Genomic DNA, 24,859 nt, shown 5'->3' with positions numbered 1-24,859 from the left:
CTTAAATTGCATTTATATTATGACTCAAATGTTGGATACCTTTTTTTATGTGCTTATTGGTCATTTGTGTATCTTCCTTTGTGAAGTGTCCGATTATATATTTTAGACATTTGAAAAGTTAGGTTGTCTTTTTATTATTTTTATGAGTTGAAGGAGATCTTTGCATATTCTGGATATCAGGCCTTTGTTAGATATAGGTTTTGCGACTATTTTTTTCCCTAAATATCTTATTGATTTATTTTCCTAATCATGTTTTTTATTGAGCAGAAATTTTTAATGATGATTATTTTTTCTTTTATTTATATTGCTTTCAGTCTACTAAGAAATCTTTACCTACTTAGAATTCACGAGGGTATTTTTTTGCTTTTCTAGAAATGTTATAGTTTTAGCGTTTATCTATAGGTCTGTGACCTACCACGAATTAATTTTGTGTATGGTGTGAGGTAGGAGTCTTAAGTTTGTTTTTCTCTATATAAATGTTCTAGTACCATTTGTTGAAGAGACTCGCCTTTCCCCCATTGAACTGCATTGGTTCCTTTGTCAAAAATCAAATGATTGTAAATTACAGGTCTATTTCTAGGCTCTTTCCGCTACTCCATTGACCTGCTTGTCTGTCAGTGACATTGTCTTCATTCCTGTAGCTTTATTATATATATGTCTTGAAGTCGAGTAATGTCAGTCCTCTGACTTTGCTTTTTTTCAAGATGACTTTGGCTATTCTAGATTCTTGTATATTTTAAATAATTTTTAGAATTGGCTTGTAATTTTCTACAAAAAGATATGGAATTACTATTGGGATTGTGTTGAATCTGCTGATTAATTTGGAGAGAACCAACATCTTAACAGTATTGAGTCATTCAGTATGTGAATATGACATCTGTCTCCATCTATTTAGTGCTTCTTCGATTTCCCATGAGCCAATTATATATATTTTTTCCGACTTGTCCTGTTGTTCCATTGTCTCTCATTTCCATCTGATGAGGGGGGCGTACCCTACGGTCAGATTGCCTGTGGGAACTTAGGCAAATCGACTTATTGGTAAAATGAGAGTGATAATGATGTGTACTTCATAGAGTTTGGGAGAGCATTATGTGAATATTTTAAGCAAAGCCCTAAGAAATGAGGGTTCAGTAAATGTGGGTTTTGTTTAGGACTGTCCTCCATGATCCAGCTCATGGACCAGTACTTGGTCCACGAAGACTGCTCAAAACCCCATCTCTGAGATTTCTCTCTTCCTCACCGTATTGTTTTTCTCTCTGTATAGAATTTGCCCTGACTGTGTCCGACTCTTCTTTTTACTATAAGCTTTTTGACTGTAGGGTCTGGATCTTAGTTTCCTTTGAGTCCATTAGTTGCTCATTTTAATGTAGCAGCTCCAGTGGACACTAACAAGGTATCAAAGATTTTAATTTATTTTTCAGAGTGTGAGCCAATTTGCTGTCTTATTTTTTTCCCTCGAAAAAGTGGTTAAGACAGGCTTTCAGTTCAATTACAGATGAGGAAACTAAGGTACCCCAAGAGAGACTAAGCCATTAGCCATAGCCAGTTAGGGCATGTGTAGAACTAGAACCCAGCTCTCTGGACTTGAAGAATAATAGCCATGATGCTTAAAAAAAAAAAAAAAAAAAAAAAAAAATATATATATATATATATATATATATATATATATATATATATATCTCATGTTTAAAATATCTTAAGCTCTGCAAGATGCTGGAATCTTTTTTTTTCCCCCCAGGGCAAAGCCAGCTGCACAAATCCTTCATGAAATGACATTTACATTTCATGACTGTGTTGAGCCACTGAATTATATCGTACAGGCTTAAAAGAATCTGAAACTGCAGAACGAACTTTTTTTTTTTTTTTTGAAAAGGTACTCAGTAGGCTATGATCTGCGGTAACCAGATTTACTGCTCACTGACCTTCTACAAGGATGAGGATTTACAGCTGCGGAGATTGTTTGTAAGGTGTCCTCCACCTCCACTCCCTTGGTGTTCTGCCCCTCTGCAATGCCCGATTTCATTGTAGAGCAGTCCAGCCCAGTGTGTGGTCCTGCCGTGTACGGACATGACATGGGGCAATGGCGAGACAGGAGCTGTATCAGCTGCCGGGCCTATGTGTGTGTGACGCGAATAAAACGTGCTGCTTCCAGCCGAAAGACCCATGCTCTGAAAGATTCATGGAAGAGCCTAGAGATCACATTTAAATACTTGCTCCCAACTACCTTTGAAAAATACCCAGCACTTTCGTTACATAGAGTGTGGGTTAATATTTGTAGGGTTTAGTGTTTGTTCATGTGATAAACATTGATCCTGCTTCCAAAGGAACAGATACGATTAGGGGGAGAAAGACCAATAGACTCTGGAATATTTCACTGGACTCCTCTGACTATTTGGTTTTAGATTCTATGCAAGCACTTTTTGCTCATCCCAAGAAGCGTAGTTGTCAGGATACCAAAGAATGTTGTAGCTCTTAATGATAATCTTGAAACTTAATTTCTCACAAGTCTCTGTCTAAATTACCTGCTTCCATTAAGTGGCTTCGATGTCAGGCACCGTGTTAAGTCTTTCTGAGCTTGATCTCCTTTAATCCTCACAGCAGCCCCTGTAATTCCCAGCATGTTAGGTGGAGATGATGTCTTTCCAGTAGCAGAGTCAGGATGAAGGCTCAAGCCCACATGTCTACCACCTGGACCACATTACCTCCTACTCTGGTCCCTTCCCTCCCACCACCTCTCGCACCCTCCTTTTCATGAATGTGGGTGGGAGGACAGCTGGATCGGGGACAGCAGCGCAGATCTTCACAGCTCAGTCGTGTGTCCTTGTATCCTTCTGCATTCATTTCCTTACTCTTTTCTTGGAATTCTCAGTGTGGTATAGTGATTAAGAGTTTGGGCTCAGAAGCCAGACTGCTTGGGTCGAATCCCAGATCACTTGCTTCCCTGTGGCCTTTGGCAACTTTAGTTTACTCTCTTTGGGCGTCTGTTTCATTCTCTGTAAAAACGAGGTTAATAATGATAGCTACCTTTTAGGGTAACTGAAAAGATTAAGGCAATCTACATAAAATCCGTAAAGCCAGGTCTGATATATAGAATGCCCTGAAAATATACTAGTTATTAAGAATATTAAAATGGGCTAATATTCTACCCTGAACTTCGGGGCTACAATGGATGACATGCTGGCATCATGGTACTTTCAGTGTAGTTGGAGAGAACATTATAAGAGGACCTTAGTGCATCACAGAGTTGTGTAGGTGACTTGGGAGCACATTGTCGAGGTCCTAGGAAAAGATCTTGGTGATGTACATTGTAGAACTTTAGAACTGGAAGGGACTGCAGAGGCTGGCTGGCCGGCCAACCCCCCTTTGGCATCTCTGAAACCCAGAGTGCTTAAATGATATGTCCTTGTTTATTTAGGGGATTTGTGTAGCGCCTGGCCAGAACCTGTACCTCCTGAAACTCAAGTCAGCCCAGAGAAGCTCATGTGGCCAAACCTCCTCCTTGAAGACTTGGGCCAATTTGCAGAAACATTTTTGCTCTCAAATCATTCTAATCAGCAATGCTCGATGTTGGGGGCAGCTTCTTTGAACTCAGACTTTAATTGTCTCTGGCTCCTGGAAGCTTTCCTGATAGTAATTTGTGCTAAGCCATCAGAATAATGATAATGGCCATTGTCTTATGTTTACTTTAAAGTTGTCTATCCTGGTAATGATCACCTGGCAAAGAGAGAGATTTATTTTGATGGACATTCGTGAATAATTAGTTTGAATTTGAGTGACTGGGTAACCAGTTCTAGTAAAACCTGGATCTCACAGACCTACCTGAGGAATACATATGTGATAAAACTATTCAGTTGACTTGGAAAGGGTGATGAAAAAGCATCTTTCAGGAAGTGTATGTTGGATGGAGGCAAGCAAATAGAGATTGATTTAAAAAGGCCCTGTAACCTTAAAGGTTTCAGCTGGTTGATAGTTTATCTGTAATGGAAAAAATACTTTACTACCAAGATAATATCGGGATAAATTTGAAACCACTGGCCATGGTGATTTGTGTTTGTGGATGTGTGCGAATTTCAGGGAATGAAATTTTTTTCTGTGAATGTAATTTACTGTAGATAAGATGACAAATAAGCTATATGTAATACGAGCCCATTTGATATAATGTGTGTAATTTTAAAACTTGAAACCATCATGTTTTAGAACTGGAAGGGACTTTAAGAGATCATCTAGTACAAATCGGTTTTCAGATGGAGAAACTGAATCTCTGAGAAGATGAGTGGCAATGTCTACAGTGCTCACTGGAATCCAGATACTGGGTTTGGAGACTTTGTAGAACATAAGGCTTAACATCCACAAACTCACTTTTAATATTTTACCATCACTGGTTTTATATCATTGTTAATCAAAACTATAACTGATTTCTTCTGGAAGATAGATTGACTTTTCAGCCCTTTGCATATATGGATGCTTAATAAAAATAACTTTCTGTGACTTCTAATTAATGCTCAATTATATAAGTTTAGGGAAATTAGAACAAAATTATTTGTCAACCTCATCTTTTGTTTGGGCTGTTAATGTGGCTCCTTACGACTTCTCAGTTAGCTGATTTAGAATAATTCAGAGAGTTGTGTATGCTGTTCTTTTCAGAGAAAAACACTGGTCACTAAAGGGATTGAATTTAATATAGTTTCATATCAGAGAGGTTTTAATAATGCAGTCTAAAGAATTTGTACATGAATTCATTAAGCCAATATTAGTCTTATTATAATTACTCAAAAAGTAATTCAATTGAAGAAAAAACATTTTAAACGGTTATAAAATACACCGTTAGCTGGGAAGCCATACTGTTCTACTTTATCAGCTCCATAAAGTACTAGCAGATTTGAACATAACTTTCACAGTATACAGAATGCAATCATAAAAAGTATTATTCCTAAATCTATTTTTTTATGTTCTTTTAGTAGTTAAGAGCTTTATCTCTCTGTGCTATGAATGAAATATACTAGGGATGGAATGTCATAAAAATGTTAGGGACTTACTAGCTCACGTCTCTTGCACTGACTTCCCAAACCAGTATAGGCTGATGGGTTATAAGCACATGGCCTAGCATTAATGCTGGTAGCACATTCCCTAGAAAATGTAACAGGACGATACTACAGGATTTAAAAAAAATTTTTTGTTTTTACTCATGCCCGAAAGACATTGACCAAATGCCATGTGCCTTCAGAGGTATGACAATGACAGGTAAAATACTGGTCTTCATTTCTAACATGATAAAAGATGAGGGGAGGCCAAGAGCAAGACAAATGATAGAACTTTCCCCAGCCTGCATCCAAAGCAAGACAGAGGAGGAAAAAGGAGAGAGAGGCACGAGGCCTACTACCCACATGAAAGAAAGCATTTGTTCCTGGCATCGAAGGCTGGAGACTTGGTGTCCTCGGCCAGGATTCACAGGGCTCTGTTCAGTCTGAGCTGCTTGAGTATGCCCGCCCAGGGGAAGCAGAAGGCGCATGGCGTTGGCTGTGCGGCTGAGCTGTCTGGCTTTGGAGACACAGGAAACTAATCACAGCCCCCGTGTGTGGTGCCATGGCGGCCACACAGGGACTCCAGAGGAGCCCTTAACTCTGGCTGGGCTCCAGGAGAGCAGAGACCTGCACCCGGGGACAGGAAGGGGCTCCGTTTAAGTGGTTTGTTGTGTTCAAACTTTAACTAGTTTATTTAATCAAGTAGCAGAATCCTTTCCACAGGCAAACTCTTCACAGAACCCCACTGTACCAAGCAGGGGTTTTCAGTTCAGCTGTCCCCATGTAGCCCCTACCTCTTTTGACCCCTAGGCTTGTAGGGAGCATGGCTTGAAACACTGATCAAAGCCCAGGGCAGGGCTGGGTGAGCCCCTTGCAAGGCAGCCTCGAGAAATAATGACAGGTCCAGAGGAAACGGGCAATGTCAGAGGAGTGAGTGGTGCCGAAAATAAAGGCTGAGCCCTGGGTTTCTGGAGCTTCTAATCACAGCCCTTAGATCACTGATGTTTGAAGATAGGATGTCATTAGATCTCTGATCTCAAAGATTAAAAATCATTCATAAGGTGATATTTGAGAATTGCTTTCGAGTTTCTTACTGGCACATAGCTACATGATGACAAGAAATTAGAATGATCGGTTTGTTTTTATGGATTTTCTTTTATGATACTTGTACAGCCCTATGGAAGTTACAAAGTTTTTTTCAAATAGTCGGCAATCAATACATGTTTGTTGACTAATAATACTGCGGTTCATAGAAGTCTTTCTGTGTACTAGGCACTGTGCACGCTTATACGCATGACCTCATTTAATCTCCATAGCAATTTATGAGGTAACTAAAAAGTTAGCTATTGTTATTATCTGCATGTTGCTGATGAGAAAAGGAAGGCGTAGTCATTTGCCAAAGATCACACAGCCCAGCATGGGACCAGCCGTGACTTCAGGATCCGAGCAATTTGCCACCCTGTTCTGTTGCTTATTATTGCAATCAGGTTAACTTTCATTTACTGACCCTGTACCATAAACCAGCCACTGTGTGCCAAACGTGGGCTTTACATATATCATCTTGGTTGTCCTCATGCATTGTGAAATATAAGTTTTGTTATCCCCGTTTTATAAGTGGAGAAACTGAGACTCGGAGGTGTTAAATGGCTGGGATGGTGGACTAGCAAGGGTTTGAACCTAATATTATTTCCCTCCAAAGTCCATGTGCTCTATGCTAACTAAATTATCTGCCTCAATCCTTGTGATATCCCTATGGTAGAGAAAGAGCTTAGCTCTACCATTCCTGTTTATAGATGAGAACATAGGCTACAAGATGTTTCAGTCCCAGGTTTCCTCCTCATGAGTAGGTGGGACCCAACCTTAGGTTGGTCATGGGACCCAGTGGCTACAATCATGTGGCGACATGGCACTGGATCATTTTTGAGAGAGAAAGAGTTAACCCTGTGCCCGTTGGGAAGCCCACCCGCCATTTTTGGAAGTAGCCTTTATTGGTTTGCAACGGAACTACTCCAGAGTGCTGGCATTCGACAAGAGAGGAGGCATGGGTGGCCCCGGCTTTTCAACACAGGAGAGAAAGAGTTTTCTTCATTCACAGAGACTTGCAGGGCGCAAAGTCTCAGCCTGAATTCTGGTTACTGTCCGTATCCATGTGTAGAGCTTGCTGCTTTTTGAAATTTGGTGAGGAGGCGGCAGCCTTGCCCCTCTTGAGATTGACTTGGGTTAATGGTGAACCCGACCCCATTCAAGGGAGCAGTGTTCAGTCCAGCTGTTCTCTGCATCTCTTCCTTTGACCCTGGTTAGTTGGGTCCCAGTAACATTCACAGAGCTTTCCTGTAAAAGCACTTGTACTTGAAAGAGAATTTTCTTTCTGTAGCTCAAACCACAGGAGGACTCACAAGACAGCTGTCTCTGCAGGTGAGACTTCTTAAATGGGAGTTAAGTGCATGCGTTTTCAAGAAACTAAACTCCCCTCATATATAATTTAACCTAGAAAAGAAAGCGAAATTGAGAGAGTAGTGTGATTACATCGTTTGAGAACTAGTAGTTTTTCTTCCCCCCATCTTAGGGAAGTCAGGCACACTTTCACTGTTTGGCTTATCTTTAATGCTATGGATGTGGGCTAAGTGTGATATTGTAATATTAGTGAGAGCTGCTCTAGCAATAGTTATGGACTGTGGATTGAAATAGTAAATTATTCTTAGCAGATGGAATGGGCAATAAGACTGCCATCCAGTTCTGCTCATAAAACAGAGCAATAGATAAATAAAGGAGAGCCAACTCACTTAACCCGCGTGCCTCTGTGCACTGCTAATTATTAACCCGGGCTCAAGAGAAGGGTTCACCCAGAGTGTAGTTAAATCATTTTTAATAGAGGTAAACACTGGCCATGTGGATGAGTAGCACTCAGGAAAGTTTTTAATCAGCAACGTTTAGGAATCATCCAGCCTAATTGCCATAACTTATTAATAATAATAAATAATCTAGTCCTTTTATGGCCCCTGTCTCTGGAGGACTCGGTGCATTAAAGATCTCTAGCGTGTGAATCTCTCAATAGCGATGGGGGAGGAGGGCAATTACCCTTGATGCTCATTCCTCACTGGAGAAACTGGGCTTCGAGGCTTATCTGAGTTCCTTCTTTCTTATTTTCTTCTTCCTACATCTGAGTCATCAACTTATACATGGCCTTTCCTCTATCTATAGGCCCGGAGTGGCTGCAGTGGGTTAGGAATGGGGCTGGAGAACAGGCTTTCTTTGTTCTCCTGAAGGGCTGAGGTTTGAGGTTTTCTCCCTTGGGAAGTGAGTAAGAGCGGAGCTTTGTCTGAAGGAGTTCATTTCCTCTGCACGAATGCCCCTGGAGTCCTCTCGGCTCAACCTGACCGTGGCTAGGGTGGGCACTGGAAGCTCCCAGTCACTTGTGTGACTTTCAGTCCCTGGGAGAGCAGGAAAGATGACTCTGAGTCTTGTTCTCAGAGTGATCCTCCACAGCAGCTGGCGAGAAAATGTTTGTGTAAATTATCTAACGTAACCTTGCAGCATCAGTGTTGTGGGTATTAAAATATCCCCGGGTCACCAACAAGGAAACTCAAGCTCAGGGAGTGTGAGTGATAGAGTCACAAATAATTCTTGGTGGTGGGTTAGACTGAAAGAATCTCGCACTCAAATTTGAGGCCCTTTGATGTTTATAGTGACTAGTCTCTCTGGTTTGGGAGATAGGGGTGGTAGACTTGAAGACCAGCATAGGAGATGGTAAGTGTATTTCTGTGGCTAATAGTGTCTGAGGCCCACGATTTGGGGTAGGGGTAAGAGGTAAAACGTATACAGACAGCACAGAATTTACCTTCGTCTCACTTATTTTCTGTTCTTCTAGCCATGAATCATTTGAGCCTGAGCCTGGATGGCTGTTTCAGTCTGAAAAAGTAAAATTTTAAAGAAGGTATCCAAACCACTATTATACTGATCAAAGAGCTGAATAATGCTAAGAACAGAATGATTTATGCCACAGACTACAAAAGACATAAATGTAGAGTGTAAATTACAAGATAACTCATGGGCAAAATTGTTGTAATATTTATGCTTGTGTTTATTAAAATTTACATTGGAATAAAAAGGTACAAAATGTAAATGAAGCTGAAAAAAGTTCTTTAAAAAAATCTAAAATAGCTTATATGAAAATTGAAGAGGATTTTTTGGACTAGAAGATATGAATAGTACTCTATGCAAATTTGTCTGCTAAGGCATGAAATCCACGGTAGAATCAGAAGGAATAAAGTCACTAAATCCCTGCCTGAATTTTTTCCCTCCCTGCCCACTGATACTTTCCAGTGATTCAAATCTACTGAATTTCGGAGGAAATGCTCCCTGTCAAAAGCCATGGAGAGGAGGTTGAGGATTCTGGGCGGATGTCGAGACTGGATCTGTATTTGAAAGACTAATCTTATTTCAGTAATGTTTTCAAGGTTGGAAATTTTTGTCCATATTCATTAGAGGAGAATGATAAATCTCTCATTTGTACTTTGCTAATAATAGGGATGAGCTGTTGTGCTTCGTTAAGGTTAAATGGATCTCATGTGGTCCTGGCTCAGCTTTTAACGCCATGTGTGACTGTGGGACAGATCTCTACTTGTCTGGGACTCAGTTTCCTCATCTGTAAAATGAGGTGTTTGGACCAGATGAGAGTTAAGCTGGACCATGTGTGGAGCCCTTCCCTCCTATGTAAAATGTACCGTGCTAGGCACAGGTAGGACTTGCAAAAGTAATTAAGACACCTAGCTGTTGTCCTCAGGAGCTCAGGGTCTGCATAAATAACTAATTATAATAGGAGCTATAATTGCAACGTGCACAAATTACTCTGGGAGCTCAGAGGCGGAAACAGTGACTTTCCTCTCTATGGGAAGGGGCGCTGAGAAACTTCAGTGGCTGCGATATTCGAAGGCTGAGGAGGAGGGTTCCTCCAGGTGTTCCTCCTGGTCAGAGGGTGGTCTGCATTCCAGGCAGCAAAGGCATGTATGTGACCGCGGTACATTTAGGGAGCCGCACATGGCCCTTCTCACAGTCTCTGGACAGTGTCAGGGCATGGGAGGTGAGTGGCATTCCACGCACTGCTGCGTCAGAATTTGTATTAATGATGAATTACTGAGGTTAGAGAATAATGTATACAGCACATATAAAGTAGAGCAGAACTAAAGCTGTCTTGTAATGGTACCAGTATGGGCCATTTATACCCCAGTGGCTTACCGAGTGCGAGAGAAAGGGTCTGCAGTCTGCCTTATCTCTGCCTTAGCCGCTGGCCTCCGTGAACCCTTGGGTGCATGCATGTTGTGCGTAAATGACATTCCTTATAGGGGCGCACGCAGCCCTTGTGGTCTGATTTAATTCACCAGGCGCATGTTTCATACACGTCATTCACGGGCCCTCGGCTTTTTGTGACCCTGTAGGAGCCGATGTTTTAGCTAATGGCTGATAGCAAATGTAGATATTGACGATATAGTTCTGATTTAGTTTTTAAGATGAAGATAGCTTGTTTTAAAGTTCAGATTATAAATGTAAGATATGCTCATGGTTGAAAATTAGAATAATACAGAGGTACTTACGTAAGATTAAACAATTATGATATAATCCCACAGTGGAATACTACACAGCCGTGAGAATGAATGATCTACATGCTACGGCATGGCCGACTCCCAAAATCACTGCGGGGAAAATTCATACCACATCAGACCATTTATACAAAACGCAAAAATAGTCAAAACAAATGTAAACTGTTCGAAGTTATGCTAGCGGTTCCCGTTGGGTGGGTGTTAGTGCTGATTTGTGTATGCTTTTTGTTAGACGTGTGTTTCCCAGTACCAGACATAGTGCTTGGCATATGGTAGCCTCTCAAATATTTGTTGAAACAAATTTTTTTTTCTCACCTTTTAACCTACTTTGACATAGGATTAATACGAAGACACGGTGCTGTTAGTTGTGAGTTACAGTGTGGATGGAGAATTTATACCACTGTGTCGTTTATGTGATTTAAATATAGAACGTCGGCATATTCGTAGGCCCTTCTTCTGTGTGCCCCTATCGGTTGTTATTGATAAACCAGTCAGGCGGCTTAGCGACGGGTAGGAAGATGGTTTTTGGGATCTGACAGACACGGGTTCACTCCTGAGCCCATTGCTTACTCCTCTGTGGCTTCGGATGAGTTACTCGGCCTTCCAGAACCTCAGTTTCCGCATCCGTAAAATGTGAATGATCATACAATCTACTCAATAGAGATTTTGTAAAAATAATAGTATTAACATTGATAATAACAACCAGATTTTGTTTTTTTGGATTTACTATGTCTCGGGCAGTGTTCTAAGCCCTTAAAACATAGGACGTGATTTGTTTAATCTTTCCTAACCTCCTATCTATTTGTGGTTTTGGGAATGTCAGCCACAGAGTTAAGTGTCGAGCCAGGATTTAAACCCAGGCGGTTTCTTCTCAGAGTCTGAGCTCTTAACCGGCGCCTCCGAGTTAGAGGGACTATGGTACAAAACGGCGCTAAGCAGCTCGCGTGTGTTAGCTATGCTTATCATCCCTGTCACTGTCAACATTATTATTAATACCTTTTTCTCCTCTCTTTCCCGCCTCCGCCCCTGTTTCTCCTTCCTCCTGGCAGATGTCTTCCAGCAAGGTAAGTTCGCAGCCTCCTGCCTGCTTTCCCATTGGCTGTGCTCTTTTAGGAACTAGGTATAGTTCCCATGTCATGGGGGCTTTAGGAGGCACTGTGGCCTGAGGTGACTTGAAGTGCCTTTCGACCTCTGCGTCTTCCTCTGGACTGTATTTGGGGTTAAGGTGTGGGAAGTGGAGAGTTGAGGCAGCAGCATTGGGGAAGGGGTCATGACCAGGCCTCTGTTAGGGGACAAGGGTGCTTGGGCCTTGGGAAACTGGTGAGGAGCAGGTGCCTGTGGTGGGGCGGGGATCAGGCGGAAGACCCTCTCCCTCGGCTCCTGCCTCAGGGCCAGCTGCCGCATGCTCAGGCCTCCATCTGCCAGCTCCACGTGGGCTTTTCTTTGCCAGACAAATGTGTTGCTGCCCTGGAGGTGTGGGCGAGTCCATAGATGGCTGGTCTCTTTGTGCCCTGCAACCCAAGTGTCCCTCACAAGCCCCTCCGGCTGGGCCTGTGACAGAGATGGGGCCAGGTAAGGGCATGCAGTGCCTTACCTGTTTCACCAGCCAAGGTCATGTGTTCTGGGGAGCCGGAGACTGGGAGCCTAACCCCCAACTGCATCTTCTCGCCCGTATTTTAGTCCCATTTAGGATGCAGAGCCGCCGTGCTCTGGGAGACTCCTAGGCATGGCCTCGTCGCACTTGCTAGACATACATTAAAGAAGAACTGCCTCTTTCTCACTCTCTCTCTCTCTCTCTTTTTTTTTAACGTAGTCTGAAACCAGTGGGCGAAGTGGCAGGGAATCACTGTTTGTATTCAAGCCGGGAACTATGTTTGTAGCACAGTCTGCTGTGTCTTTCTTGAATCCAAGTCTGGCTCGGAAAAAAGAGACTGGTTTAAAAATACATCCAGGCACTCCGTAAATAGCTTCCAAATAATCTTAAAGGCTTGACGTTTTCACAACTATTATTTTACCCCTCAACAAACATGCGGCACGTGGCCGTGGAGATGGTCTGCTCTCTCCGATAAAAGCGCCGTTGTGACTATCAGGGAAGGGACTGCTGGTTGTCTTTTAAGAGTCTGGAGTCGCAGACCTACTTTTATAAATAATTCATAGATCCCGACAAGCTACAAGTAATGAGTTCCATTTGGCTAGAGACTAAGAGATGAGCAAAATTGAAAAGATGCCGCGACCGTTTGTGCGACGGGAGCAATGCCAGCAGGGCCCCTGGCCGCGGTGCGTGTTCTTCCTTGACAAACGGGGGGTTCGGGGGGACGCTCTGGGAGGAGCATGCATTTCCTCATCTGTGAACTAGAACGCAAGGACTACCCAGGGCACATCGCACGTCTCCTCTCCTTCTCTCAAAATGCCTGAGTTTGGAAAGTCTTTCTGGAGCACATGAGCATTCACGGTTGTTGTCTTCGGTATAAAAAAATGACCCGTCAGACAGCCCGTGTCAAGTTTGCCTCCTTTTTAAATCAGTCATTTGTATTTGACGGATGGCATCTGCCTGTCAGTAACAGTGATATGCAGAGCGAGAGTTATAATCATCTGCAAATCACTGGCTATCGGGACTTAATAGCATCTTCCAGAGACGGAAGCTGCTAGCTACCCGTTGCCTCGTGTGATGGTGGGTGGCAGTTCCTGCATAAGATGTTACTAGGATTTCAAACAGGGAGACCTGAACTGGCTTTTGTGAATTATTTACATGGCACTGACCTTATAGGACCATTTTGTATGGAGAGACATTCTCTGAAATGATGGCAAAGACCTTGTCAGCTGGTGACCTCTCCTTGCCTTTGCTTCTGGCCATTCTGCCTGTGAAATTAATGCTCGGTAAAAATGTGACAGTAAAAATGTACCAGTGATGGTCGCATTGGACCAAGGCAAAGGTTCTGTCTTACAGGGAGAATCTAAAATACGACTCCACCACATCTTCTGTTCCAGAATGGTGCCATTCACTTGTAGCCTGGGGGTCATGCATTGAGCTAGAAACAATCAGCCAGAAAACGATGTGGCTTCAGATGAATAGAAGCCACAAGGTCATCTCTGAAGCCCCTCCACTCAGGACAACTCTGAGTGGCCCTGGCCTCCTGACCACTTCCGGGGCAGCCAGGCCCCGCTCGCTTTGGCTTGTCCAAGGAGTCATGAGCAGCTGGGGGGAGATGCCGCTTTGCAAAGGCGTGCTTCCGGCAGGAGGGAGTGAGGCATCTTTGCCCAGAGGAGTCCTTCCATGTGTGGGCTGCTGTGCACCACGGCGGGCAGAACAGGAAGCTGGCTTGCAAGTTGATGATGTCAGATATTCTCAGAGTGACTGCTTGGCTTTTCTCTGTTGCATCTGTGGTGTGAGCATGAGGGAGGGTATTTCTGCTTTGCTCCTGTGCCATTTTATAGCCTTTTTTTTTTTTCCACCAGTAGGTGCCACTTTCTGTGGTGGTTGGACCACAGGGCATGAGGACTGTCAAGGACCAGGGGGCCCACAGCTGGGGCCTTCCATATGTACGAGTTCCAGGGCTAGTGGGTCACGTTTTCAAGGAGCCTTAATTGACCCTCCTTCACTGCCGTCCCCTGAGCTCCCGAGCCATTGGCTGGCTCTCAGAAACTCCAGAGTGCCATAGAATTGCTCTTCACAATATCAGAAGCAATTGAACATGCTCTAGGCGCACACGTGTCTAGAATCTCGAGTGTTAGAGCACTTTTATGCCAGTCCTTTAATAATGGAGTCAGGACCACACACAGACACACACGCCTCATTTGAAGTTACTGGAGCACCTTGCGGATGCTCATCTGTTGTTTCAACCTTGATTCTGATATCGAATAGAAACCGAGCGAGTGGCCTAGAAATCAAGCGATACCACTCAGCAGGGGATTTGAAAGAGTAAGTGGGCTCAGTATAAGGATTTCGCTGTCGAGTTAATTCTCTGCTCTGTGCCGTGCACTGAAGTTCCCTTGTGGACTCTGAGCCCCAGAGACACAGCCTTTCGCCCTCCTCCATTCTCACCTAGAGCTAGAATCTTGCTCTTGGAGAGAATTTTCTTCCAGCCCGAGTAAGTTTCCATACTTCTCAAACATAGTGCACTTCTGTTTGCTTTGCAACTAACTGGTAACTCTGTGCCAGGCACTTTCTAGGCCTTGAGGCTATGGGAGGGGACAAGAAAGCAAAGGCTCCTGTACCTGTGGAACTTACACTCTAGCTTGGGGGACGTTGGTGCCAAGGATTCAAATCACAGATTCTGATAGGGGTACCTGCAGTGAAGGGAATGTCACAGGGAGGAGTGCTGGTGGCTGGGAGGGCCACTCCAGGTGGGGTGGCCAGAGAATGATGAGAAGAATCTGCTCTTGGAGGACATTGAGGAAGAGCAGGGGACCTTGCACGGGAGGAGCCCCAGTGTTTGGGAACCAGGAGGAAGCCGGCGTGGCTGCCGCTCGTGAGTGAAGGACAGAGTTGTGTGGGTTGAGCAAGGAGGGAAAGACAGGGGTCGTATTTGGGGATCAGAGCAAGGACATCAGCAGTGGGCTTGAAGCAGAAGAGTCGCCTCATCTTATTTACATTAAAATCACCAAGCCGGCTGCTGTGAAAATGCACAGGAACGGTGTGTGGGAAGCTAAGACCAGGTCCCAGGCTGAGTGCTGAGCCGGCTCCCACCAGGCTGAGATGGGGTCCTGCCCATAGGCCATTGTCACTCCCCGTGGTGGGTGTCTGCAGTCCTGGGCAGTGGGATGGGACGGCCTCATTCCCAGCAACTCACCTCTACTGAGCGCCACACTTTCTGCTCGCTTTGCCTCGGGGGAAAGTCTTGTGCCCACGACTTACACTTCCTCTTCTTAAGACTGGCAAGGGATGCTCATGAAAGGCCTCATTAAAATGTTCCTGTGTGTGTCCTTAGATTTTAACAAGCCGCTTGTCTCCAATACGTACACACGTGTGTAGCATATACATCATGGTTTAATATACATGTATATTTATATGCTCAGAAGACCTCGATTTGTCTCCCAGTGGGGTCAATGCTTTTGTGGGGAAATTAGGCCGACTGCTTTGCCCCGTAGCCTTAGTTTTCCCATCTACAATGAGAGAGTTGGAGAGATCCCTGGCCCAAATGGACTTCCTGCTCATGCTCTATTTTGATAAGTTTTAAGTGGATTTGCGTTGATAGAGTACAGAAATAGCTCATGCTACAGGTTTTAACTCTTCTGTAACAAACTTGGGTAAAAGAAGGGCTTCCTGAGTGGCTCAGAATTACGGTTAAAAGAACGGTGGTTTCAGAACTCTGACCTGCTCACCTGGCCATTTCGAAGTACCGGCTCCTTCCCACGTGGATGAGGACCGGAATTCACAATGGATGGCACTGCTTTTACTCATTTGAAGAGAACGATCAATCACAGCTGGGCTTCTGGCAGCCCCGCAGAGCCTGTTAATTGTTGGGGTGGGCTGGTGGTGACAGGGACCACTGCCGTTCATAACGTGCGCAACTTGAGTTCTGCATATTTCAAACTTGTTGGCCAAACTGCTGAATCTTCGGTTTTCCCAACCACTTCCGAAACCCCGGCTATTATAAAGCTCTGACCCTTTATCCATGAATTATGGTCCCTCTGGTAATGTTACACATTATGAAATATTGTTTTCTTCATGAGTGTGGGATTTGCGTGAATAAATTAAATCTGTTGTTAACCATTTTTTAGTTTGTCGTAAGATATTAACTTTACGGTAGAAAGTGGTTGGTTCGTTGGTCACATTTTCTAGATGCTGATATTTATTGTGTATGTGTATCATCTCCCTTTCTGTCCAGAATCAGTAAAATATTCTGAGTTATGTAGGAAACACGTTTATCTTTCCAGCACAAACTGAACATTACCATTTAATTTTATATAGATTCTCTTTGTGTGTGTGTGTGTGTGTGTGTGTGTGTGTGTGTGTAAGATGTATGAGGGAAATGATAACCACATTTAAATAATCACATTCTCTGAGATGCTTTATCAAATTCCTTGTGGGCTGCACAAGGCAGCCTGTTCCTTGCCAGGTGACCTTGGAGTGGGTCTCTCGTTGTAGTAGATTTACTGTGTGCCCACTTTAGTCACAGGGCATGAGTTCAGGGTGAGATTTCAGAGCCTCTTCTTCCAGTACCTTGAGTTTCAAAATTGCTAGATCAGTGAAGGGGGAAACTTTTAGATTCTTTTTCTGAGGTGGTCGCTAATAAGAAGAAAAGTTTCTCTTTTTTAAATTTTATTTTATTGAGATGATGATGATGATATGATGATATAATGATGATAATGCCAACATTTTTATGCTTCCTGTATTCCAAGTATTGGGACAAGTGCTTTATACACATTTTCTCTTTGAATCTGCCCCCAGATTTTATGAAGTAGGTATTCTAACCAATAATCCTACTTCACAGAGGACCAAGGCATAGTGTGGAATCAGCATAGTGATGATTACATAACTAGTGAATGGTAGAGCCAAGACTTTTTAAGTGAAAGACTATATTTTATAGAACAGTTTTTGATTGGGAAGATGATACAGAGAATTCCCATATATTCCACACCCCGTTTCCTCTGTTATTAATCTTCTATTAGTATGGTACATTTGTTGCAATCAATGACCCAACATTGATTCATTATTATTAACTAAAGTCCATAGCTTATTCAGTTTCCCTTAGTCTTTACCTAATGTCCCTTTTCTGTTCTGGGATCCCATCCAGGATGTCACATTGCATTTAATTGTCACGTCTCCTTAGGCTCTTCTTGGCTGTGATAGTTTCTAAGACGTCCCTTCTTTTTGAAGACCTTGACAGTTTCGAGGAGCACTGGTATTTTGAGGAATATATTATAGTATGCCTCTGTCTTGAAATTTGTCTGATGTTTCTCTCACAGGTAGACTATGGTTATGTGTTTTGGGGCTGATCGCAGAGGTAAAGCGCCATTTGCATCACATCCTGTGAAAGGCCCCTACTGCGATCGTGACCTATGACTATTGATGTTGTTCTTCATCACTTGGCTGAATAGTGTTGGTCATTTCTCCCCTGCGAGTTGCTTATCGTCCTCCTCCTTTCCATACTGTACTCTTTCCAGGATATCTATGCCAAGCCCGCCCCGAAGGAGTGGGGAGGTATGTTCCAGCGCACCGAGGGTTCAGTATGTACATAAATTATTTTCTGTGTGGGAGATTTGGCTCTTCTCCCTCATTTGTTAATTTATTCCATCATTTATTTAGATCAATATGGTGTCATAAGTATTTACTTTATACCTTGGACGTGATACACTTTTATTTATTTTCTTGTTTGGTCCACTGGGAACTTTTCTCCAGCTTCGGACATTGGGAGATTTTTCAGTTGGCTCTTTATGCCCTTTGATATATCTCTCATTTTTTTTTTTTGAGCACTTTTGTAGTACTACAAGATGTTCCAGGGTCATCTTGTGTGTTTCTCACTTCTGTCCAAGATTCAGCCATTTCTTCAAAAAGTCCTGGTTCCTTGTATTGGAGAATGATACGAGAAACCAAGATCTGGATATTGAGTGTGCTCGTGCTACTGGAGTGTCATTTCTTTTAAGTCCTCTCAGTGGACACAGCAAAGAACTATATGAGTGTTTATTAACTGGTGTGCATAGTGCATATCTATAACTATTTCTGTATGTTACCGGGTATATCTATATTAAGCGTGAATTTCTATTGACGTCTCTAACTCTTCTCATCTGTTACCACATGGATCATTTTAGCCTCCTCCCCTTGCTTATCTGTATATTCCCACTGCCAACTGAGACACCCAAGCCAGGATTTTGAATCTAAGCGGTCTAGTTTCAAGTACTCCAATATGTTCATCTGACTTTTGACATCGTTATGCTGTCCAGGAGCTTTTATCTACCCCTCATGGGACAATCACAGATCCTTGGCTCTTCCCAAGGGCCAACATGGCTGCCCCGTTTCAGAGTGGTAAGTTTATTGGGTACCCGTCTTAATCAGTTTGGGCCGCTATAGCAAAATACCATAAACTGTGGGGGATCCAACAACAAGCAATTTTGTTCATGGTTCTGGAGGCTGGAAGTGCCAGGTCAAGGTGCTGGCAGGTTTGGTGTCTGCTGAGAGCCCACTTCCTGGTTCAGAGACAGCTGTCTTCTTGCTGTGTCCTATTGCAGAAGGGGTCAGAAGGTCTCTGGGGTCCCTTTTATAAGGGCTCTAATCTCATTCATGAGAGCTCTACTCTCATGACCCAGTCATCTCCAAAGTTCCCACTGTCTAACATCATCACCTTGGTGGTTAGGATTTCAGCATATGAACTGGGGGGTGGTTGGAACATCAGGATTCTATCACAGTGCCCCTCTTCTTACACACCAGACCAAGGCTTGCTCTTGTGACTTCTCAGCCAGTCCTAGCTCTGCCAAGTGGGTCTGCCCTACCTACAGCTGAAGCTGATTGCGTAGTGCCTCGTTTCTGAGTTAAGACATTTGCACTTTCTTCCATAGTCTAGGTAGACCAAGAGCAAAACAACTGATCCGTTTATACTATTCCAGCTGTTGACTACTCATAGCCCCCTGCACTTTCCTTAGATTTCTTACTGCTCTTTGGGATCCAAGATACATCCATCCTTCAAGTCACTCAGTTGGTCCTGGGGATAGATTATGAGTATTTCCTGTTTTGGCATGAGGGTGCATGGGAGGTTGAACATGTCTCTCCCTTTGGGCTGGAACCCACCACTCAATTTCCCCGAGCTTCCTCCCTCTGACAGCCCTTCCCAGATGCCTAGCCTGGTGCACTGTTCCATCCAGGTGGAGGGGCTGTTCTCACTGGGAGGTCTGCCTGTGATGGCTGAGTTCACTCAACAGCTGATGGGGATGCCCGTGGAGACAGGTGGTGCCCATTCGCCAATGCCCTCTGCTACCTCTGGTGCACCTGGCCCCCTCTAGCCCAGCTCTCAGGGAGTGGGGTTCTTGAACCCCATAATATCAGGGAGCTCGATGCCTATTGTTTTGGAGCCTGGCTTGCTGGAAGCCACAACATTACAAATGATTGTACTTGATTCATGCAAATTTTTTGTTTGTAGCTGAAGCAGTCTTTTGGGAAGCATTTTGTGGCTATAGAAAAGTGTTCTTTAGGCAGTGGGTTTGATGATGTATTCCCAGGCAGCTTCTTCTAGGGGACAGAAGGCCAGACCCCCTCTAGCCATGCTCACCTTCATTTCCGGCACCCCTCCCCCTTCTTGTCCGTTCATCTCCATAATGCTCACCAGATTGATCCTTGTTCTTCAAAGTGCCCATCCACAACTCTGTGCCTTTGAATCCATTAATTGCTCTGTTTTTAATGTTTTCTCCCCTTTTCAGCACCCCTTGTCCCATTTCGCACCCCCACCCTTGGAAAAGTACCCAGGTTCTGCCATTGCGGTGGCTGGCTTTGGGGTGGGTGCTGTGGATCCTCAGCCTGACACCGACGCCTCAAAAGTGTGTGTGAGAAGAGGACCCTTGTTTTCACATGGTTTTCCAACGTCTTGTTACAATATTCACAACCATTGTGATGATATATTGCCTTGAAATCATTGAGAAAGTGCCACCCAACTCCCCTCCCTGCTAGAAGAGATGCCTCTGCTCCCGCTTCCTCTTCGAAACTCAGCCTACTTTCCCTCTGCTGCGTTATCCTGGCTCATTCCCACATGGTCAGGTGCGGACTTCTGCTTTCCACTTTGGAGTTACCCATCACCTCCTCATGCCTCTCTCAGCACTTTTCTCATATTGTCGTAATGGCCAGTTTAATTCTCTGTCCTCCCACACCAGATTGAGCTCCCAGAGAGAAAGGGTCTTGTTTTTTATTTTGAATCTTTTGCACCAAATGCTAAAGTGTTTGGTACATAGTAGGTACTCAGTAGATGTTTAGTAAATGAAAGTGGCTATGAAATGAGGCTCAGGGGAATTGGCATTTTATACGTGGCTAGTGTGTGTGTGTGCGCGCGTGCGTGTGTGTGTACACACATGTATGAGTATATGCGCGTGCTTCTATGTTCGATGGTCTAGGTTCTTTAATAAAGCTGAGACAGAATGCTGACAGCGTAACAGATGGTCATATTGACGACCAGGCCAAATCATTTCCCGTCCTCGAGTCCCCAAATCTTTTTCCATTCTGTGCCTTCACCACCATTTTTTTTTTTTTGAGGGGACAATATTTAGACCTAGAATGTGCCAGCAAATATTTAACTACTCAGATTTGTGCAAGGCATGAAAAGGAGCAGGGGATATTTAGCAGACACTATCCTGACCTTCTGAGAGCTGACAGCTCCCTGGGAGACCCAAGGCTAGGCCATCTGTGGGCCAGTGAGCGCTGTCCTCTCCCAGTGCTGAAGGAGGGTATGGAGTACAGGGTAAAACTTACTGATTAAAGGATAGTGCTGGAGATGGTTTTGAAGAAGACAGACAGTCTGAGTGGACCAGGGCAGGCCCGTGGGTGGGCAGGGTGGGGGGAGGGCAGTCTGAATGAAGGTAGAGACAGGCGAGCACGGCATTGTGTTTACGGGGTGTTGAGAGGGCCCTGAGGCTGACAGGCTCTGCACTGGGATTGGCTGGGGTCCGTTATGGGGCCTTCAGAACCTGTCGACTGCCAGAGCCTCTGTTTCCTTGTGCCGCTATTGCTCCCGGTATGACTGAAAAGATTCTATCTACCAAATGAATAGTATTGATTATTGAGTTTTCCCAGTTTTATTACTCATTTTATTACTCTTTTTGCTAGTCAAGGGTGACCAATCATTCAGTCTGCTTTCCTGTTATGCCACCGAGTTGATGACATTCCAGTCCATAAACAAACAAATAAACAAACACCCCCCCCCCCCCCGCCAAAACCCTAGCTTAATATTTTAGATAGCTTGACCAATGTTGTCTTGGTTATTTTAAAATCTAGGCAGCAAAGTTTAGACTTGTTCTAGGACAGTCCAGTAAGCCATTATAGCTTTTTGAACAGAGAAAGAGAGTGCACTATGCGTAGGATGAAACTGTGCTGTATTTTGGATGGCAGAGGATAAAGACAGCCTCTCTCTACTTACTTAGCATGTGCCAGGTACGTATATTAACTCACTTCTTCCCAAGAGTAAACGTTATGTGGTTCACATGTTCACTTATTTCCACTTTTATCCACATTTTTTCAGACACTGAAATAGGTTCAGAGAGCTTAAGTAGTCTTACTTTAGAGAAGGTCTTCTGATTATTGAAGGACCAAGTCTGAGTTCAGACCCAGGCAATGGGACTCAGTCAGAATTCTTAATGACCACATCACACAGTTGTCTTCGAGGGACCAGGAACCTGAGGTGGCCTCGCCAGTGGATCAGGGTGGATGGTGCCATGATCGGGCAAGAGGTCCCAGCTAAATGCCAGAGAGATGAAAACATGCGTTCAACCAGAAAACTCATGCACAAGTCTTTATAGCCTAAAACTGGAAATAGACCAGGTGTCTTATCTATGGGAGAAAGGGTCAACTGTCATGTACACATGGAATGGAATGCCACTAAGAATAATAAAGGAGCAAAACGTTGGTACACACAATGTGGATGAATTTCAGAAACATTATGCTGCTGAGTGAAAGAAGCCTTTTTTTTGGCAAAAGAGGACATTCTGTATGATTCTATTTATATAAAATTCTTAAAACAATCTGTGATGGACAAATCTCGGAACGTTGCTTGCCTTGGGGAAACGAGGGGTGGGGACTCACTTGGAAGAGACAAGAGGGGACTTCCTGGGCTGATGGTCATGTTCTCTCTTCATAGGGGTTTGGCCTATACAGGTGTATGCGTTCGTTAACACTCAGAGAATGTACACTTATGAAGCGTGCATTTCGCTGTATATAATTTGTACCTTAAAAGGGAATATTGAACTCCAGTTAATGCTGTGCACACTGAAGTATTTAGGGACACGTGCACCAGTGTCTGCAGTTTATTTTGGAATACATCCAGAAAACAAAACTATGTATTAATGGATGGATAGAGGGGTGGATCAATGGATAAATATGTGAAAAAGCAAGCGTAGAACCACGAAAATGGTTAATGTAGGTGGTAGGTATATGTGTGCACATTGTAAATTCTTTCAACTCTGCTATATATTTGAAAACTTCGTAATAAAATGTTAAGGGAAAAAAGAAATCCCAAGGGGGGTCTTTTGTATAAATAGGGAACATGTGGCTTCAGTAAGCATGAATGCAGAGGTCGGCCAGAGGTTGGGCAGTCTCAGAGGAAGAGGCTGGGCCTGGGGTCCAGCTGCAGGATGCCAGGCGAGGGGGAGGCACCAGGAGGCTCCAGGTGAGAGATGGATGGAGAGAGGGTGCTGGATGCTCAGGCTCCTGACACGACTATAACAAAGTACCACAAACGTGGCGGCTTGAAACAACGTTTATTCTCTCACAGTTTTGGAGGCTACGAGTCTGAAGTCAAGGTGTGGGCAGGGTCATGTCCTCTCTCAGGGCTCTAGGGGAGGGTCCTGCCTCGCCTCTTCTAACTTCTGGAGGCTTCCAGCCATCCTTGGCACTCTGGGGCTTGTGGCTGCGTTGCTCCAATCTCTCATCATCACGTGTTATTTTTCTGTGTATTGCTCTGTATGTCCTCTCCTCATCTTGCGAGGACACCAGCCATTGGGTTTAGTGCCCACCTTAATCCTGTATGACCTCATCTTAACCTAATGACATGTGCAAAGGCCCGCTTTTCAGATAAGGTCACATGATGAAGTTCAGAGTAGACGTGGATTTTGGGGCACTTCATTCAACTGTGACCACTAGGCTTTGGGGGCCCCAAGTGAGCATAGAACACCATGGGAGAACTGGGGCAGAAAAGAGAGTAGAGGGCTGAAAAGGAGGAAATTCTGAGGAGAGTAAAGAAGGAAATCAATTTAAATTTGTTAAGAGGAAGAAACAAGAGCTTGAGAGAGAGGAAAACAAGGTAAGCAGCTTCCCAGGAGAGGGCCATGCCTCAACCATAGGCCTCTCTATCCGTTTATCTCCTGAATCTCTTAAAGAATTAAAATGTAAATCTTGGAAATTAAACCGTGGGCACAGTGTAAACAGAGGAGGCTTTTGCCGTATAGACAAAGCTGTTCTTTTTTCATGTTAAACAGCCATGGTGAGAAACCACGTCAGTAAGCACAGGTTTTATTTGAGGTGGATTAAGGTTCATGATGAGCGAATCTCTGAAGAATTGGAGGTGCAGTTCTCATAAGCCCACAAAAGTTCAGCTCCTTAGCTGAGGCTTATCCAAGCCTGAGGAAACCTTTTAGGGCAGCGTGGAGGTTAGGGACTTTCAACAGCTGAAAGTTAATATCCTGCATCAGGAAACCACCTGCATCGTGAGGGGGAGTCGGGCAGAGAGGCCTATAAATGAATGCGCTGGGAACCGAGGCCTGCTGTGGTCTGGGGCTTCCTGAGCTGGACCACCCACTGTATTCGGTGGGCATCACAGCCCCCAGAGCCCTTTCGGAGAAGGAGGTAATGCATATCTGTTCTTGAGAGCTTTTACCACATTCGGTTCTCAGGTCAGCCCACGTGGCATCCCCTGGTCCTGTCTCCCTCTCTGTCTCTGCGTCACCTCTTTAGGCCTCTGCTTGGACGCTTGGACCTGACATCGGAGCTCACTCGTGCCTCAGGGCCCCGAAACATCCCTTCTGTAGCGGGCTACTCTTAGGCAGTCAGAGTTGCCTTTCCTGGCATCTCTGCTTAAGTTTTATATACTCCTCCACTCGTGCCCCCCGTTTGCCCATCTAATTTCTCTATGCCACTTGTATAAAATGGGCAGTGGGTTGAAGAATGCACCCCCAAAATTCATGTGACCTCACTTGGAAATAGGATTAGTTCAGGATCTTTAAATGAAATCATCCTGAATTTAGAGTGGGCCCTAAATTCAATGACAATTCCTGTATGTATGTCTGAGAGAGAGAGAGAGAGAGAGAGAGAGAGAGAGAGAGAGAGAGAGAGAGAGAGAGAGAGAGAGAGACAAAGAGACAGAGAGAGAGAGAGAGACAGAGAGAGACAGAGAGAAAAGGCCATATGAAGACAGAGGCAGCAGTTGGAATGACGCCGTCACAAACGGAGGAACATCTGGACCACGAGAACCTGAAAGAGGCAAAGAAGGTTTTCCTTCTAGAAAATTTAGAAGGAATACGGTCCTACTGACGCATTAAGTTTAACCTTCTGGCCTCCAGAACTATGAGGAAGTACATTAAAAAATTTTTAAGCCACTAAATTTGTGGTTATTT

General features: G+C 44.1%; 1 protein-coding gene across 5 annotated transcripts in view; it reads left to right on the top strand.

The window, feature by feature from the left end:
- GFRA1 (GDNF family receptor alpha 1) overlaps positions 1-24,859 on the top strand; it is a 196,641-nt gene that overhangs the window by 41,401 nt on the left and 130,381 nt on the right. For 2 of the 5 annotated variants that reach the window (XM_016142491.2, XM_016142490.2), the window contains exon 5: positions 11,668-11,682. The exons of the other annotated variants lie outside the window; for them this stretch is intronic. In XM_016142491.2, coding sequence (XP_015997977.2) covers positions 11,668-11,682 — 15 coding nt within the window. The remainder of the gene's footprint in view (positions 1-11,667; positions 11,683-24,859) is intronic. 5 annotated transcript variants of the gene reach the window in all.

The sequence above is a fragment of the Rousettus aegyptiacus genome, unplaced genomic scaffold (assembly GCF_014176215.1).
Source record: "Rousettus aegyptiacus isolate mRouAeg1 unplaced genomic scaffold, mRouAeg1.p scaffold_m13_p_6, whole genome shotgun sequence".
Lineage (NCBI taxonomy): Eukaryota > Metazoa > Chordata > Mammalia > Chiroptera > Pteropodidae > Rousettus > Rousettus aegyptiacus.
The sequence above is the reverse complement of the archived record's forward strand: the minus strand, read 5'-3'. Positions and strand labels throughout refer to the sequence as shown.